General features: G+C 42.5%; 1 protein-coding gene across 3 annotated transcripts in view; it reads left to right on the top strand.

Annotated features, from left to right (window-relative positions):
* The window catches only part of SLC3A1 (solute carrier family 3 member 1), a 55819-nt gene that overhangs the window by 19903 nt on the left and 20837 nt on the right, over positions 1–15079 (top strand). For 2 of the 3 annotated variants that reach the window (XM_077959636.1, XM_015112274.3), the window contains exons 5-7: positions 4430–4549; positions 5457–5581; positions 8381–8576. In XM_077959636.1, the coding sequence (XP_077815762.1) occupies positions 4430–4549; positions 5457–5581; positions 8381–8576 (441 nt within the window). The remainder of the gene's footprint in view (positions 1–4429; positions 4550–5456; positions 5582–8380; positions 8577–15079) is intronic. The other variant, XM_077959635.1, reaches the window with a different exon arrangement.

Genomic DNA, 15079 nt, shown 5'->3' with positions numbered 1-15079 from the left:
TCTGAATTATCAGCATTTAAAATGACTTTCAGAAAATGTCCATCAAGCTTTTACTGTTTTGTCTCATTAAACAATGATAATATTTTCGATTATGCCAGGACCATAAACCATCTGTGGGGTACAAGTTTCTCATGTTTAATGTCGGGTCAATATTTCACAGTGCTGAGATCTGGACTCTGTAAAGAAAAGGACTGGCTTTATTTTAGGAAATCAGTGCCCAAAACTTGATGTTTACACAGAATGGTGCTTCATGTTTTCCCACATTTTTGTCAGAGGCTGCTTGGATGCCTTCAGTTATTCGTGCTCTGCCCCAACCAATGTTCACACTTTTAAAGAACAGCACCACCTGGGGGTGGACCCGGGTTGCGTGGGGTCTGAAGCTCATAGTAATTTAGGGCCTTTTAAAATAGAGCACAAAATTAAGTACAGAAAAGTTGGCATTTATTTAGAATGAGCAAAGAAGGGGAGTTAGATGGGTGAAAGTGAGAGGTCTTGAAGCTTAAGTTTGGTTAGCTTCATAATAAGGTCACTCCTGAAGCCACTGAAAACCTGTTCTAGAAATGAGGTGCCTTGCTTTGCCCCAAGACTTCTCTAGCCCATTCTCTGATGAATGGCTGCCACTTCCTGCTTGCCAGTTGCAAACCCTCCTCAGGGCGAATTGCTGTTTTACCCTCTTGTATTACCATGTTTCTCTTCTTTATCTCAGCTGTGATTTAAATATTTTTGTGTTGCTATTTGTCTAGCTGGAGATTCTAAAATAATCCCGGGAGACCTAGGGCTGTGTCTGTTGTATTTTGCTTGTGGTTGTAGTTCCAGGGCTTGCCTAAGTGCCTGGTATATAGTAGGAGCTCAAATATTTACTGAATGGATGAATTTGGTAAAAGAGAAAGGCACTACTAAGAACAAATTTGTTTTTTATGCCCCAGAGAAAAATTCCACTGGGTAGAGATTACTGGAGGTTATTTGGGTCACCTGTGCCCATGATAAGAGTTATTCGCCCCAGAACCTGCTCTTAGGTATAAAAAATTGATTCGAGCTTCACTGTTCAAAATCTCAGCTTAAAGTGAATTGACGTGAGCAGTATTAACCCTTGCATTTAGCTGTTGAGACCCTTGACTTGAAACCTCCATATTCACATGCAGATAGAAGAAACGCTTCAAGTCAAAACAAGTTGATATGGTTTGGCTGTGTTCTCACCCGAGTCTCATCTTGAATTGGAATTCTTATAATCCCCAGGTGTCATGGGAGGGAGCAGGTGGAGATAATTGAATCATGGGTGTGGTTTCCTCCGTCCTGTTCTCGTGATAGTGAGTTCTGATGGTTTTATAAATGGGAGTTCTCCTGCACAAACTCTCCTGCCTGCTGTCATGTAAGATGTGACTTTGCTCCTCATTCGCCTTCTGCCATCATTGTGAGGCCTCCCCAGCCCTGTGAAACTGTGAGTCAATTAAACAGCTTTACTTCACAAATTACCCAGTCTTAGGTATGTCTCTATTAGCAGCATGAGAACAAACTCTAATACACGAGTGAACTGTAGGATAGTTGTCATTTGGGATCTGTGGCTCTGTTCCCCTCCACAGGTGAAAATTGGTTGTTTAACTCTAGTACTTTACTGATGGTTCTGCTCTAAAACGATATATACATTCCTGTGAAACCTTCCATACAACAAGAGATGAGCCAAGAGAAAAGTAGGGAGAGCCACTGTTCCTTTGCAGAGCTTGTGAGCAGGTGCTAGAGCAGGCCTCGCTGGGAGGGGCTGGCTGGGGGGTTGAGGCGAGTAGCTGAGGCTCAGGCCCTCTGCTTTTCAAGGTCACCTGGTCTTCCCACCTGTCCCAGTACAGGCCAGGCCAGCCTCTGCCTCCATGCTTGGCTCATGTTGTCCCATTCCCACCCTCCGTTGAAATCCTACCAGGTCATCTAGGTCAAGTTCAAGCTCTAGCTCTTCCTTCTCCTGTGGTGCCCACCCACATTATTTTGAAATGTCTTGAAGCTCTTGCAGCCCTGTAGGCAGAGGTATCTACGCTCATGAGGACCTGCATTATTAGGTGACCATCCCTTGTCCCACATGTCCCCAACTATTCTGTAGACCTGAAGCCAGGGAACTTGCTGTACTTCTGTAATGTTTGGTTATTCAGGCTCAATACGTCATTCTTTCATGCTACAATTGGTTCACTAAGTACCAGGTGCTGTGTCAGAGGCCTACAGATGTGTACCACCACGCCCAGCTAATTTTTCATTTTTTGTAGAGACAGGGTTTTGTCATGTTGCCCGGCTGGTCTAGAACTCCTGGGCTCAAGCGATCCTCCCACCTCAGCCTCCTAAATTGCTGAGATTACAGGTGTGAGCCATCACACCTGGCTAGAAAAATCTTTTCAAGGTTCGTCCATGTTGTAGCATGTGTCAGCACATCGTTCCTTTCCAAGGCCAAATATTCATCATATGGACAGACCATTGGGGTGGCTTCCACTTTCTGGCTATGATGAATAATGCTGCTATGAATATTTGTGAACAAGTTTTTGCGTGGACATAAATTTTCATTTCTCTTGGGTATATACCTATGCGTGAAATTGCTGGTTCTTATGGTAACTTGATGTTTAACCTTTTGGGGAAATGTCATACTATACAGTTGATTCTTCACACATCAGATCTTTAAAAAATGTAAGTCAGCCCACAGCCTTTTCTGCTTAAAAATCCCTCCAGAGGTTTCCTATCACTCTCACACAAATCCCAGATCTTTCCTGTTAGCTACAAAGCTGAGCATGATGAGCTAGTTCTCTTTACCTCCTTCTATTCACTTACGCTCCTCTGGCCACACTGTCCACCCCCTACCTCCGCCACTGCCCTTTTTTTTTTTTTTTTGAAACAGGATCTCCTTCTGCCACCCAGGCTGGAGTGCAGTGGCATGATCTCGGCTCACTGCAACCTCCGACTTTCAGGTTCAAGCCATTCTCATGTTCAGCCTCCCAAGTAGCTGGGACTACAGGTGCATGCCTCCATGCCAGACTCATTTTTGTGTTTTTAGTAGAGACGGGGTTTTACCATGTTGGCCAGGCTGGTCTCAAACTCCTGGCCTCAAGTGATCCACTCACCTCAGCCTCCCAAAGTGCTGGGATCATAGGCGTGAGCCACCGCACCCGACCTAACCACTTATTTGCACCAGTCTTCATCTCTCTAATCTTTGGCTTCAGCATTAAAAATGCCTGGGAACCAGGCAGGCCACGGTGATGTGCTCAGGAGCAGGTGAGGCATGGGAGAGGCTGAGCAGGCAATGACTACCTTCTCTCTAGCAAGGTGTGTTGGGAGAGTAGGGCAGGAGAGGAGAGAGAGCCAGGGGCATTCATACAATAATTGGATTTCCAGCACACACCTTAGGAAGAAATTCTGTCACCAAAGAATAAAATGCAATGTATGAGAACCTGGATTTTCAGGTTTAACTATTTTTGCTTGGGATCAATTTTCTGTGAAATTAAAGCCAGTGGAATAATGTACGTTTCATCTTTTTTAAGAAGGAATTTTGCCCTTGTTGTTCAGGCTGGAGTGCAATGGCCCGATCTCGGCTCACCACAACTTCTGCCTCCCGGGTTCAAGCGATTCCCCTGCCTCAGCCTCCCGAGTAGCTGGGATTATGGGCATCCGCCACCACGCCTGGCTAATTTTTGTATTTTTAGTAGATATGGGGTTTCATCATGTTGGCCAGCCTGGTCTCGAACTCCTGACCTCAGGTGATCCGCCTGCCTCAGCCTCCCAGAGCGCTGGTATTACAGGTGTGAGCCACCGCACCTGGCCTATTTCATCTTTTATTATCTGAGTGTCTTCGAGACAACACTTGTATCTGAGTTTTACCACAGGATCATCACTATTCTTAGTTATTTACTCGGTTGATGGTTGATTCTGTTTTGTGTTCCTTCCATATTACTCTTAGCAGGAGATCCTTTAATACCTAAGGACTTCACCTCTCATTCGCCTTCCTAGTAAGGAGTGAAATATTTAACTATTGAACAATGTGTTATTTTCTTTTAAGTTTGCAGTGACACTTAAGGAGTTGGGCATGAGGGAGATAAGAAACTTTCCCAGTTTATCCTGAGTCCTATCTTTTATTATGGTTTCATTCTTTCATTTCTAGTGGATTCTCTAAGCTTTGGAAACATCCTCATAACATCCATTACAAACGTAACTAATTGTAATTCTGAATTCAAATATGAAGGAGATGTGGGAGTCACTAAATGCAGTTACTTGAGAGTACATTATAGTAAGGCAGTTATGCTAAATACATAAAAAATAGGCTATGTGAATACGTGAATACTGTGCTTGTTCTATATGTAGATATCTATTTTATGATGCCAAGTCATTAACAGTCAAAACTTTTATGAAACATTGTGATAATAAAGTGTAGTTAATGTAACCAAGCATTTTGCTTCTTCATCTTTAGGAAATTTTACGGTTCTGGCTCACAAAGGGTGTTGATGGTTTTAGCTTTGATGCTGTTAAATTTCTCCTAGAAGCAAAGCATCTGAGAGATGAGATCCAAGTAAATAAGACCCAAATCCCGGTAAAGTTTTATTTTAAACGTTTTTCTTTTGCCTTTTCTGAAAATGTCATCATGAGTGTTTTCTTTCTCAGCCTGAGATACCAATTACAAAGATGAGTTTTGTCCTGTGTCTAGCAAGCACCTCGGTTCATTTCTTTAGGAAATGCGCAAGAGTTTCAAATGCATATGCACGAGGTGTTTTTTTTCCACTGGTTCCCTCCAGAGCGAGGGATCCCTTGGCGTCCTTCAGTGACAAGGGTTCTGAAGACATGGACAGTGTGGCCTCTACCAAGGGCCACAAAATAGAGGACATTTACTCCTGCAATTTTGTCATCTGACATAAGTTCAAGTGAGGAGGCCTTGGCTTGTATGAGATGTTATCTTTTGTTTTGATTCTAGGAGATTATTGTCATCCTAGAAAGACATAAAAATGAGACATTGACTTAGAAATCCTACAAAGATATAGAAATCAGGAAAAGTTTACTGAAACCCTGAGAAAAGTATAACAGTAAGGAGAAAGGATAGTGGTGGCAAAGAAACAAATTTAAGTGCATGATGTTAATATTTTTGTGAGCAGATAAAGTATAATAATGAGCTCTATAACCACTAAGATCATTTTCTTTGTCTTTAAAAGTGTCTGAAACATTTTGACAATTACATGTTGAGGAGGACTTTGTAATCAATGTTTTGCTTGGTAAAATTTATTTGCTAAAATGGGTGACAGTTTACTAGAGAAATATTGCTTAGTAGATTTATAAAGTTAACAACTTGAGCATCAAATGAAGTATTCTTCTCCATCCACAAAACCATGTTTGAATGTGTGTCTCGCTTGGCTTGAGCCCTTTGAAGAGGTTGTCTACATTCACATAGAGCCAGCTGTGGGCATGCGATGTATGAAATGATAACCATGTTGTCCTGGTTTTCAAAGGACACGGTCACACAATACTCGGAGCTGTACCATGACTTCACCACCACGCAGGTGGGAATGCATGACATCGTCCGCAGCTTCCGGCAGACCATGGACCAATACAGCACGGAGCCCGGCAGATACAGGTGACCACGGCACATGCTCTCATTCTTCCCAGGCTTAGTGTGTGATCTGCAGTGTATCCCTCACAACCAAGTGTATTTGGAGGTTCAAGTAATAATGTAACAAGCCTGCATAATTATAATTGATTACAGTTTGGTTATACCAGGGCCTGCCATATTCCTTTCCTGTTTGCTTACTTTGCTGACTTTCAGTTTCCTCTTTTGTAAAATGATGCAGATCGATCACACTACTACTTCACGGGAGTTTTGTGAAAATTAGGTTAATTAAAAAGAGATTATATTAGCTAAATGTTAACTATGAACCATTGTTTTTTTCTTTTTTAAAAACCAGCTCCAGGCTGGGCACAGTGGCTCATGCCTGTAAACCCAGCACTGTGGGAGGCCAAGGCAGGCGGATCATGAGGTCAGGAGTTCGAGACCATCCTGGCCAACGTGGTGAAACCCTGTCTCTACTAAAAATACAAAAATTAGCTGGGCCTGGTGGTGGGCACCTATAATACCAGCTACTTGGGAGGCTGAGGCAGGAAAATCACTTGAACCCGGGAGGCAGAGGTTGCAGTGAGTCAAGATTGTGCCACTGCACTCCAGCCTGGGCAAGAGAGCGAGACTCCATCTCAAAAAAATAAAAATAAAAAAAAAAAGAACCAAAAAAACAGAACCAGCTCCAGCTGGGTGCAGTGGCTTATGCCTGTAATCCCAGCACTGTGGGAGGTCGAGGCTGGTGGATCACCTGACGGTGTTTGAGACCAGCCAGGGCAACATGGCGAAAACCCTCCTCTACTAAAACTACAGTAATTAGCCAGCCATGGTGGCGCATGCCTGTAATCCCAGCTACTCGGGAGGCTGAGGCAGGAGAATTGCTTGAACCCGGGAGGTGGAGGTTGCGGTGAGTGGAGATCATGCCATTGTACTCCAGCCTGGGCAACAGAGCAAGACTCCATCTCAAGAAAAAAAAATAAAATACCAGCTCCTTCTCTGTAGTATTATTTTTATCATTGTTATTGGATATGTAGTTTCCTTGCACAGTATGAATCCATATGTTTCAGCTAAAGTACCAGGACCACAGCTTTGGAATCAGGTAGGCCTGAAGGAGTCCTGCTCTGTAGCTGTGTGATCTAGGGCCAGTTAATTAACATAAGTCTCAGTTTTCTCATCAATAAAAAAGTGATAGCAGTAACCTCTATAAGGCTGTTGTGAGATTAAATTAGATAATGTATATAAAGTACTTAAAGTAGTGCCTGGATCATAATAAATACTCAATAAAATTACCCATCATTAAGTTTATATAGATCACCCAACAGAATCAATAGGAATTAAATTAAATTCATCTCCTTAAAGTAGGTACTCCGATTACTGTCTCCATTTTATAGATAAGGAAACTGAGGCTCTGAGCATGCAGGTAATGTCCACAGGTAGGAGTGGCAACTATGGGATTTGAACTGAAGCAGTTGGGCTCCAGAGACCATGTACTTATCCATAAATATGCTGCCTCACATAGCTAAAGCCAGCATTTCAGGTGAATGGGTCTTCACCAAACAGCGTTTTGCTTTCAGCAATTGAGAGTGCACACCAATAATAAGGAAAGACTTTATAGGGACTCAAATACAAGGGGAAGTTCTTTTGGAGAAAATACCTCACCTTATTTGCAGACATAAACTTCAGATTCTAAATGGAGTGATGAGAATTGCTAAAGAAAGTCTTCATGGATGTCAATGAGTTTTAGTGTCAGGATGTTACTGATTTTTGATTCTAGGAGATTATTTCTCCTAGGATTTTCTAGGTTTAGAAAGAAAAGAACAGACTGGGCATGGTGGCTCATGCCTGTAATCCCAACACTTTGGGAGGCCGAGGCAGGTGGATCACTTGAGGTCAGGAGTTTGAGACAAGCCTGGCCAACATGGTGAAAGCCCGTGTCTATTAAAAACACAAAAAAATTAGCTGGGCTTGGTGGCGGGCGCCTGTAATCCCAGCTATTCGGGAGGCTGAGGCAGGAGAATCGCTGGAACCCAGGGGGTGGTGGAGGTTGCCGTGAGTCGAGATCACGGCATTGCACTCCAGTCTGGGCAATGAGAGCGAAACTCTGTCTCAAAAAACCAATATAGACTGAGATCCAAATTTTTTTTTTCTTTCTTTTTTTTTTTTTTTTTAAAGACGGAGTCTCACTCTGTTGCCCAGGCTGGAGTGTGGTGGCACGACCTGGCAGTCAAATGTGTTTCATTTTTTGGGGGGGGGGGGGATTTTTCTGCCTTGCATTTTTTATTAAAGTTCTAGGATACATGTGCACAACGTGCAGGTTTGTTACAGAGGTATACATGTGCCATGTTGGTTTCCTGCATCCATCAACTTGTCATTTACATTAGGTATTTCTCCTAATGCTATCCTTCCCTTAGCACCCCCACCCACTGACAGGCCTCGGTGTGTGATATTCCCCGCCCTGTGTCCATGTGTTCTCGTTATTCAACTCCCACCTATGAGTGAGAACATGCAGCATTTTATTTTCTGTCCTTGTGATAGTTTGCTCAGAATGATGGTTTCCAGCTTCATCCATGTCCCTGCAAAGGACATGAACTTATCCTTTTTTATGGCTGCATAGTATTCCATGGTGTATATGTGCCACATTTTCTTAATCCAGTCTAATATTTGGTGACAGCTTGATTATGCTTTCTAGAAGGTGCTAGTCCTATATGGTTAATGGTGTGCATTCAGCCCCTACATCTTGTACATGCAAGATAAGCAGCTGTGGAGTGCCTTCCCAGTCTTCTGACAGGCCCTGATGACACCGAACCTTGTCAACTCTTACAGGTTCATGGGGACTGAAGCCTATGCAGAAACTATTGACAGAACCGTGATGTACTATGGATTGCCATTTATCCAAGAAGCTGACTTTCCCTTCAATAATTACCTCACCATGCTAGACACTGTTTCTGGGAACAGTGTGTATGAGGTTATCACATCCTGGATGGAAAACATGCCAGAAGGAAAATGGCCTAATTGGATGGTAAGTCCTCATGCCAGCACAGTACATAATGTGCTGCTGTTGCCTTTGCTGTCTAGTTACCTCTAAAATACAATGGACCTTTGTCTCTAAGTGACCATCACCTCTGTCTTATTTCATGATTGTTCAGTGGCCAGGCCTGTCCCAGCCTCTGCCAGGTTCTTTTTGTTAAGGGAGAGACACTGCCCACTGAATGGAATGGATATTGAAGGAGTGCTTGTCTATGCTCAGAACACTGCTAGGCTTTTTGGGGCTGGATATCAAAAAATAATTTCTCTCCACATATCCCAGAGTTTATGATGTCAATGGGAAGAAAGAGGATTTCAGGTGTGGAAAGAGGTACAGTGCAATTCAGGGCAACATAAAACTGACAAAACACCCATTTGTGGGGTAGAATGCACTGCAAAAAGCATTTAAATTACAGAGATTCTCAGAGAAAGAATTTCTCCCCCTTCCGCATTAGACTCTTCAGAACAATTTTTGTTTTTTTTTTTTTTTTGAGACAGGGTCTCACTCTGCACCCAGGCTGGAGTGCAATGGTGCAATCATGGCTCACTGCAGCCTCAACCTCTGAGGCTAAAGCAGTCCTCCCACTTCACCCTCCTGAGTAGCTGGGACTACAGGCACATGCCACCATGCCTGGCTAATTATTTTTGTTTTTGTATTTTTAGTAGAGGTGGGGTTTTACCATGTTGGCCAGGCTCGTCTTAAACTCCTGACCTCAGGTGATCTGCCCACCTTGGTCTCCCAAAGTGCTGGGAATATAGGCATGAGCCACCATGCCCGGCACTAACATTTTTCAAGACTGGCAATATATTACTTCAGTAAAGAACAAAAGATACAGTGATACATACCTGGGGTAACAAACCAGTATTGTCACTTCCACACCTGTCCGGGTTGCTTTTCCTGATCTGATCTTTCTGTCTTTGGGTTTGAGTTAGAGATCAACATTAGGCCCCTCTGTAAGATGTTTGTAGCATTACAGATGTAAGCCCTGCTGCTTCAAAGTCCCACGGTAACAGTGGTTGAAACAAAATGGAAGTTTCTTTCTCTCATATAAAAGACAACCCTCTTTCTTTCTTTCTTTTTTTTTTTTTTTTTTTTTTGAGACGGAGTCTCCCTCTGTTGCCCAGGTTGGAGTGCAGTGGCGGGATCTTGACTCACTGCAAGCTCCGCCTCCCAGGTTCAAGCAATTTTCCTGCCTCAGCCTCCTGAGTAGCTGGGATTACAGGTGCACACTACCATGCACAGCTAATTTTTTTATTTTTAGTAGAGACGGTTTCACCATGTTGCTCAGGCTGGTCTTGAACTCCTGACCTCGTGATCCACCCATCTCAGCCTCCCAAAGTGCTGGGATTACAGGCATGAGCCACCACTCCTCGCCCTTCCTTTCTTTAATATATTATAAATGTAAATTCTAAAACACCTTTTTAGTCTCGATAATCTTCCATCTCTCTGTATCTCTACCACCTTAGGCTGTTTCTGTGGTCTCATCCTTTAGGTCTCAGGTAAGTGTCAACACAGGAAGCCTTCTGGAGCCCCCAAATGAGGTGTCAGGTCTACCTACTGTATACTGTAGCACCCCTTCATTCCCTTTCCTTAAAGTCCACACACTTCCATGATGTCTGCTTTCCCCACTAGACTGTGCACTGGTTAAGGGCAGAGGCAGGTTCCCAGCATCCTAATACGGTGCCCACCTCACACTGAGGTGCTCAGGCTCAGGGTTTGTTTGTTGCTGGTGTTGTTATTCTTATGCAGTTCAGCAATTTACCAAAGGTGTGCCTTCTCTCATATACACAGAGAGTTGCTCTCGTATAGCGAGTTGCCTTACACTAGTCAATATCTTCTGTGGTACCCCCACAAAACTTGTAGGTTTGATCTGAGCCCTGAAAAGTGGTATGATTTTGATACTTTATGCACAGATCCTGCCAGCTATCTTACACAGCCTGATGAAAACCTGAAAGGATAAAGGAGAAAATGCAGCCTAGCCAGAAAAACACTGGCAGAATCTGTGAACCATGATTAAGCTTATTTCAATCTTTTCTGATGCTTTAATTGGCAGGAATGTGTGTTTCCATTGCCAGAGCCTTTCTCTGTCCGGTGAGGGGAAAGAGGCTCACATTTAGCCATGGTAAAAGCTTTAAATTTAAGTATTAAAACTATACTACAATTTTAAAATAACAACTTTGTTGAGATACAATTCACATACCATAAAAATTACCATTTTTTTTTTCGAGATGGAGTTTTGCTCTTGTTACCCAGGCTGGAGTGCAGTGGTGCGATCCCGGCTCACTGCAACCTCTGCCTCCTGGATTCAAGTAATTCTCCTGCCTCAGCCTCCAGAGTAGCCGGGGTTACAGGTGCATGCCACCACGCCCAGCTATTTTTTTGTATTTTTAGTAGAGACACAGGGTTTCATCATGTTGACCAGGCTGGTCTCGAACTCCTGACCTCAGATGATCCACCCATCTCGGCCTCCCAAAGTGCTGGGATTACAGGTGTGAGCTACCGAGCCCAGCCAAAATGTACCGTTTTTAAAGTATATAATTAAGTGGATTTTTGGTATATTCACAGAATTATGCAACTATCACCAACATCTCATTCCAGAGCATTTTCATCACCCCCAAAAGAAACCACATATCCCATTAGTAATCACTCCGCATGGCCCCTCCCTCTCTGTCCTCAGTCTCTGGCAACCACTCACCTACCTTCTGTGTCTATGGATTTGCCTACTCAGGGCATTTCATGTAAATGAAGTTATACAATATGGGCCTTTTGTGTCTAGCTTCTTTAACTTAACGTGGTGTTTTCAAGGCTTATCCATGTTGCAGTACGTATCAGTACATCGTTCCTTTTTATGGCTGAATAATAACTTCCATAAAGCACATTTTGTTTATCCATTCATGAATTGACATACATTTGTTTTCACTTTTGGACTCTTATGAATAGTGATGCTATGGACATTTGTGTACAAGTTTTTATAAAAGCATGTTTTCAGTTCTCTCTGGTATATATCCGGGAGTGGAACTGCTCCACTGGGCATATGGTAAGTCTACATTTAACTATTTGAGGAACTGCCAAACTGTTTTCCAAAGTAGCTACACAATTTTACATTCCCACCAGCAATGTTGTGAAGGTTCCGATTTTTCTACATCTCATCAAGCCTTGTGATGATGGCCTTCCTGCTGAGTGTCAAGTTGTTATCTCATTGTAATTTTTTTTTTTGCATTTCTTTGATGGCTAATTTTGAGGGTATTTTCATGTGCTTGTTGGACATTTGTATGTCCTATTTGGAGAAATGTCTATCCAAATTATTTGCCTATAATTACATTTGGTTGTCTTTTTACTGTTTAGTTGTAAGAATTCCTGATATATACTGGATAGGTGATTTGCAAGTATTTTCTCCCATTCTGTGGGCTTTCATGTCACTTTCTTGATAGCGTCCCTCAAAAAGCATAAAAGTTTTTAATTTTTATGAAGTCCAATTGTTTTGTTGTTGTTACTCATACTTTTAGTGTTATATTAGAAACCATTGCCTGGTCCATCTATCCCAGCACCACATGCTAAAAAGGCTATTCTTTCCTTCATTGGATTATCATGGAATCTTTGCTGAAAACTCAACTGATTGTAGGCTGGGCATGGTGGCTCACACCTGAAATCCCAGCACTTTGGGAGGCTGACGTGGGAGTTGAGCCCAGGAGTTCAAGGTTGCAGTGAGCCATGATCATCACACTACTGAACTCCAACCTGGGTGACAGTGAGAACCCATCTCTAAATATAAAACAAGGCCGCGCGCGGTGGCTCATGCCTGTAATCCCAGCATTTTGGGAGGCTGAGGCGGGTGGATCACGAGGTCAGGAGATCGAGACCATCTTGGCTAACACAGTGAAATCCTGTCTCTACTAAAAATATAAAAAATTAGCCGGGCGCGGTGGCGGGCGCCTGTAGTTGCAGCTACTGAGGCTGAGGCAGGAGAATGGCGTGAACCCGGGAGGCGGAGCTTGCAGTGAGCCGAGATGGCGCCACTGCACTCCAGCCTGGGTGGCAGAGCGACACTCAGTCTCAAAAAAAAAAAAAAAATATATATATATATATACACACACACACACACACACACATATATAAAACAAAACAAAAAAACAAAATCAGTTGATTAGATTTCCAGACCTCAGTTCTGCTCATCTATATGTCTGTTTCTGTGCCTGAACACCCTGAGTTGATTGGTGTAGCTTAGTAAGTTTTAACATAGACAAGTATGGGTCCTCCAACTTTGTTATTTTTCAAGATTGTTTTAGCTGTTCTGGGTACCTTATATTTCCATGTAAATTTTAGGATTTCCATATAAATTTTAGAATAGCCAACTGGGATTTAAAAAGCCAACTGGGATTTTGATAGGGATTGCATTGAATCTGTTTATCATTTTTGGCAGTCATGCCATCTTAACAATATTAAGTCTTCTAATCCATCAACACAGATGTATCTTATTTAGGTCTTTCGATGATGTTTTGTATTTTTCATTGTATAAGTCTTACACCTTTTGTTCAATTTATTCGTAAGTATTTTGTTCTTTTGATATTATTGTAAACTGAATTGTTTTCTTAATTTCATTTTTGGATTCTTCATTATTAGTGTATAGAAATACAATAGATTTGTGTATATTGATCTTGTATCCTACAACATTGCTGAACTTGTTTTTCATTTCTAATAGTTTATTGTGAATTCCTGAGGAATTATTATTTTTTTGAGGCAGTCTTGCTCTGTCGCCCAGGCTGGAGTGCAGTGGCATGATCTTGGCTCACTGCAAGCTCCGCCTCCCGGGTTCACGCCATTCTCCTGTCTCAGCCTCCTGAGTAGCTGGGACTACAGGTACCCGCAACCACGCCCCGCTAACTTTTTATATTTTTAGTAGAGACGGGGTTTCATCGTGTTAGCCAGGATGGTCTCAGTCTCCTGACCTCATGATCCACCCACCTCGGCCTCCCAAAGTGCTGGGATTACAGGTGTGAGCCACTGTGCCCGGCCTCCTGAGGAATTTGTTGTTTTAAAATTATGGCAAAATATGCATAAAACATAATTTTAAACATTCAAAAGTGTGTAATTCAATGCATTAAATACATTCAAAATGTTGTACAACCATCACCATCCCAAACAGAAAATCTGTACCCACTAAACATTAATTCCTCACTCCCACCACTAACCCGATATCCTCCATTCTATTTTCAGCCTCTATAAATTTGCTTATTCTAGGTACCTCATATAAGTGGAATCATAACAATATTTGTCCTTTTGTGTCTGCCTCATTTCACTTAGCTTAATGTTTCCAAGTTCCCTTCATACACACAATAGCATGTATCACATCTTACTCCTTATGACTGAATAACATTCCATGGTACCTATGTAACACATGTTTTCTATTCATCTGTTGGTGACATTTGTGGTTTTGCCTTCTTTTGGCTACTAGAATAATGTTACAAACCAATGGTGTACAAGTATCTGTTTAAGCCCCAGATTTCAATTCTTTTGGATCTATACCATGGAGTGGAATTGCTGCATCACATAATACTTCTTTCTTGTTTTTGTTTTGTTTTTTGAGATAGAGTCTCACTATCACCCAGGTTGGAGTGCAGTGGTATGATCTTGGCTCACTGCAAACTCCACCTCTGGGTTCAAGTAATTCTTATGTCTCAGCCTCCTCTGTAGCTCAGATTACAGGCGTGTGCCACCATGACTGGCTAATTTTTTTATTTTTAGTAGAAATGGGGTTTTGACATGTTGGCCAGGCTGGTCTGGAACTCCTGGCCTCAAGTGATTTGCTGCCTTGGCCTCCCAAAGTGCTGGGATTACAGGCATAAGCCACCGTACCCAGCCTTTTTTTTGGAGACAGGGTCTCACTTTGTCACCCAGGCTGGAATACAATGGTGTGAACATGGCTCACGGCAGCCTTGACTTCCTGGGCTCAAGCAATCCTCCTGCCTCAGCTCCCACCAAGTAGCTGGGACTATAGGTGCATGCCACCATCTCTGGCTAATTTTTGTATTTTTTGTGGAGATGGGGTTTTGCCATGTTGTCCAGGCTGGTCTTGAACTCCTGAGCTCAAGTGATCCTCCCGCCTTGGCCTCTCAAAGTGTTAGGATTGCAGATGTGAACCACTGTGCCCAGCCTTGGATCATATAATAATTCTCTGATTTTGAGGAACTACCAAACTTTTCCATAGTGACTTCTCCATTTTACATTCCCATCAGCAATGCATGAAGGTTCCAATTTCTTTTCATCCTCCCTGACACTTTTCTGTCTTGTTTTTAGAAATTATGCTCATCATAGTACATATGAAGTGGTATCTCATTTTCTCATTACTGAATAACAGTTTTGCTGGATATAGAAATCTTGGTTTACATTTCTTTCTTTCATCAGTTCGAATATATCATCCCATTGCCCTCTGGCCTCTATGGTTTCTGTTAAGTCAGTTGCTAATCTTATTGAGATTCCTTAAATGTGATGTACCAATT

The sequence above is a fragment of the Macaca mulatta genome, chromosome 13, assembly GCF_049350105.2.
Source record: "Macaca mulatta isolate MMU2019108-1 chromosome 13, T2T-MMU8v2.0, whole genome shotgun sequence".
NCBI classification, from domain to species: Eukaryota; Metazoa; Chordata; class Mammalia; order Primates; family Cercopithecidae; genus Macaca; species Macaca mulatta.
The sequence above is the reverse complement of the archived record's forward strand: the minus strand, read 5'-3'. Positions and strand labels throughout refer to the sequence as shown.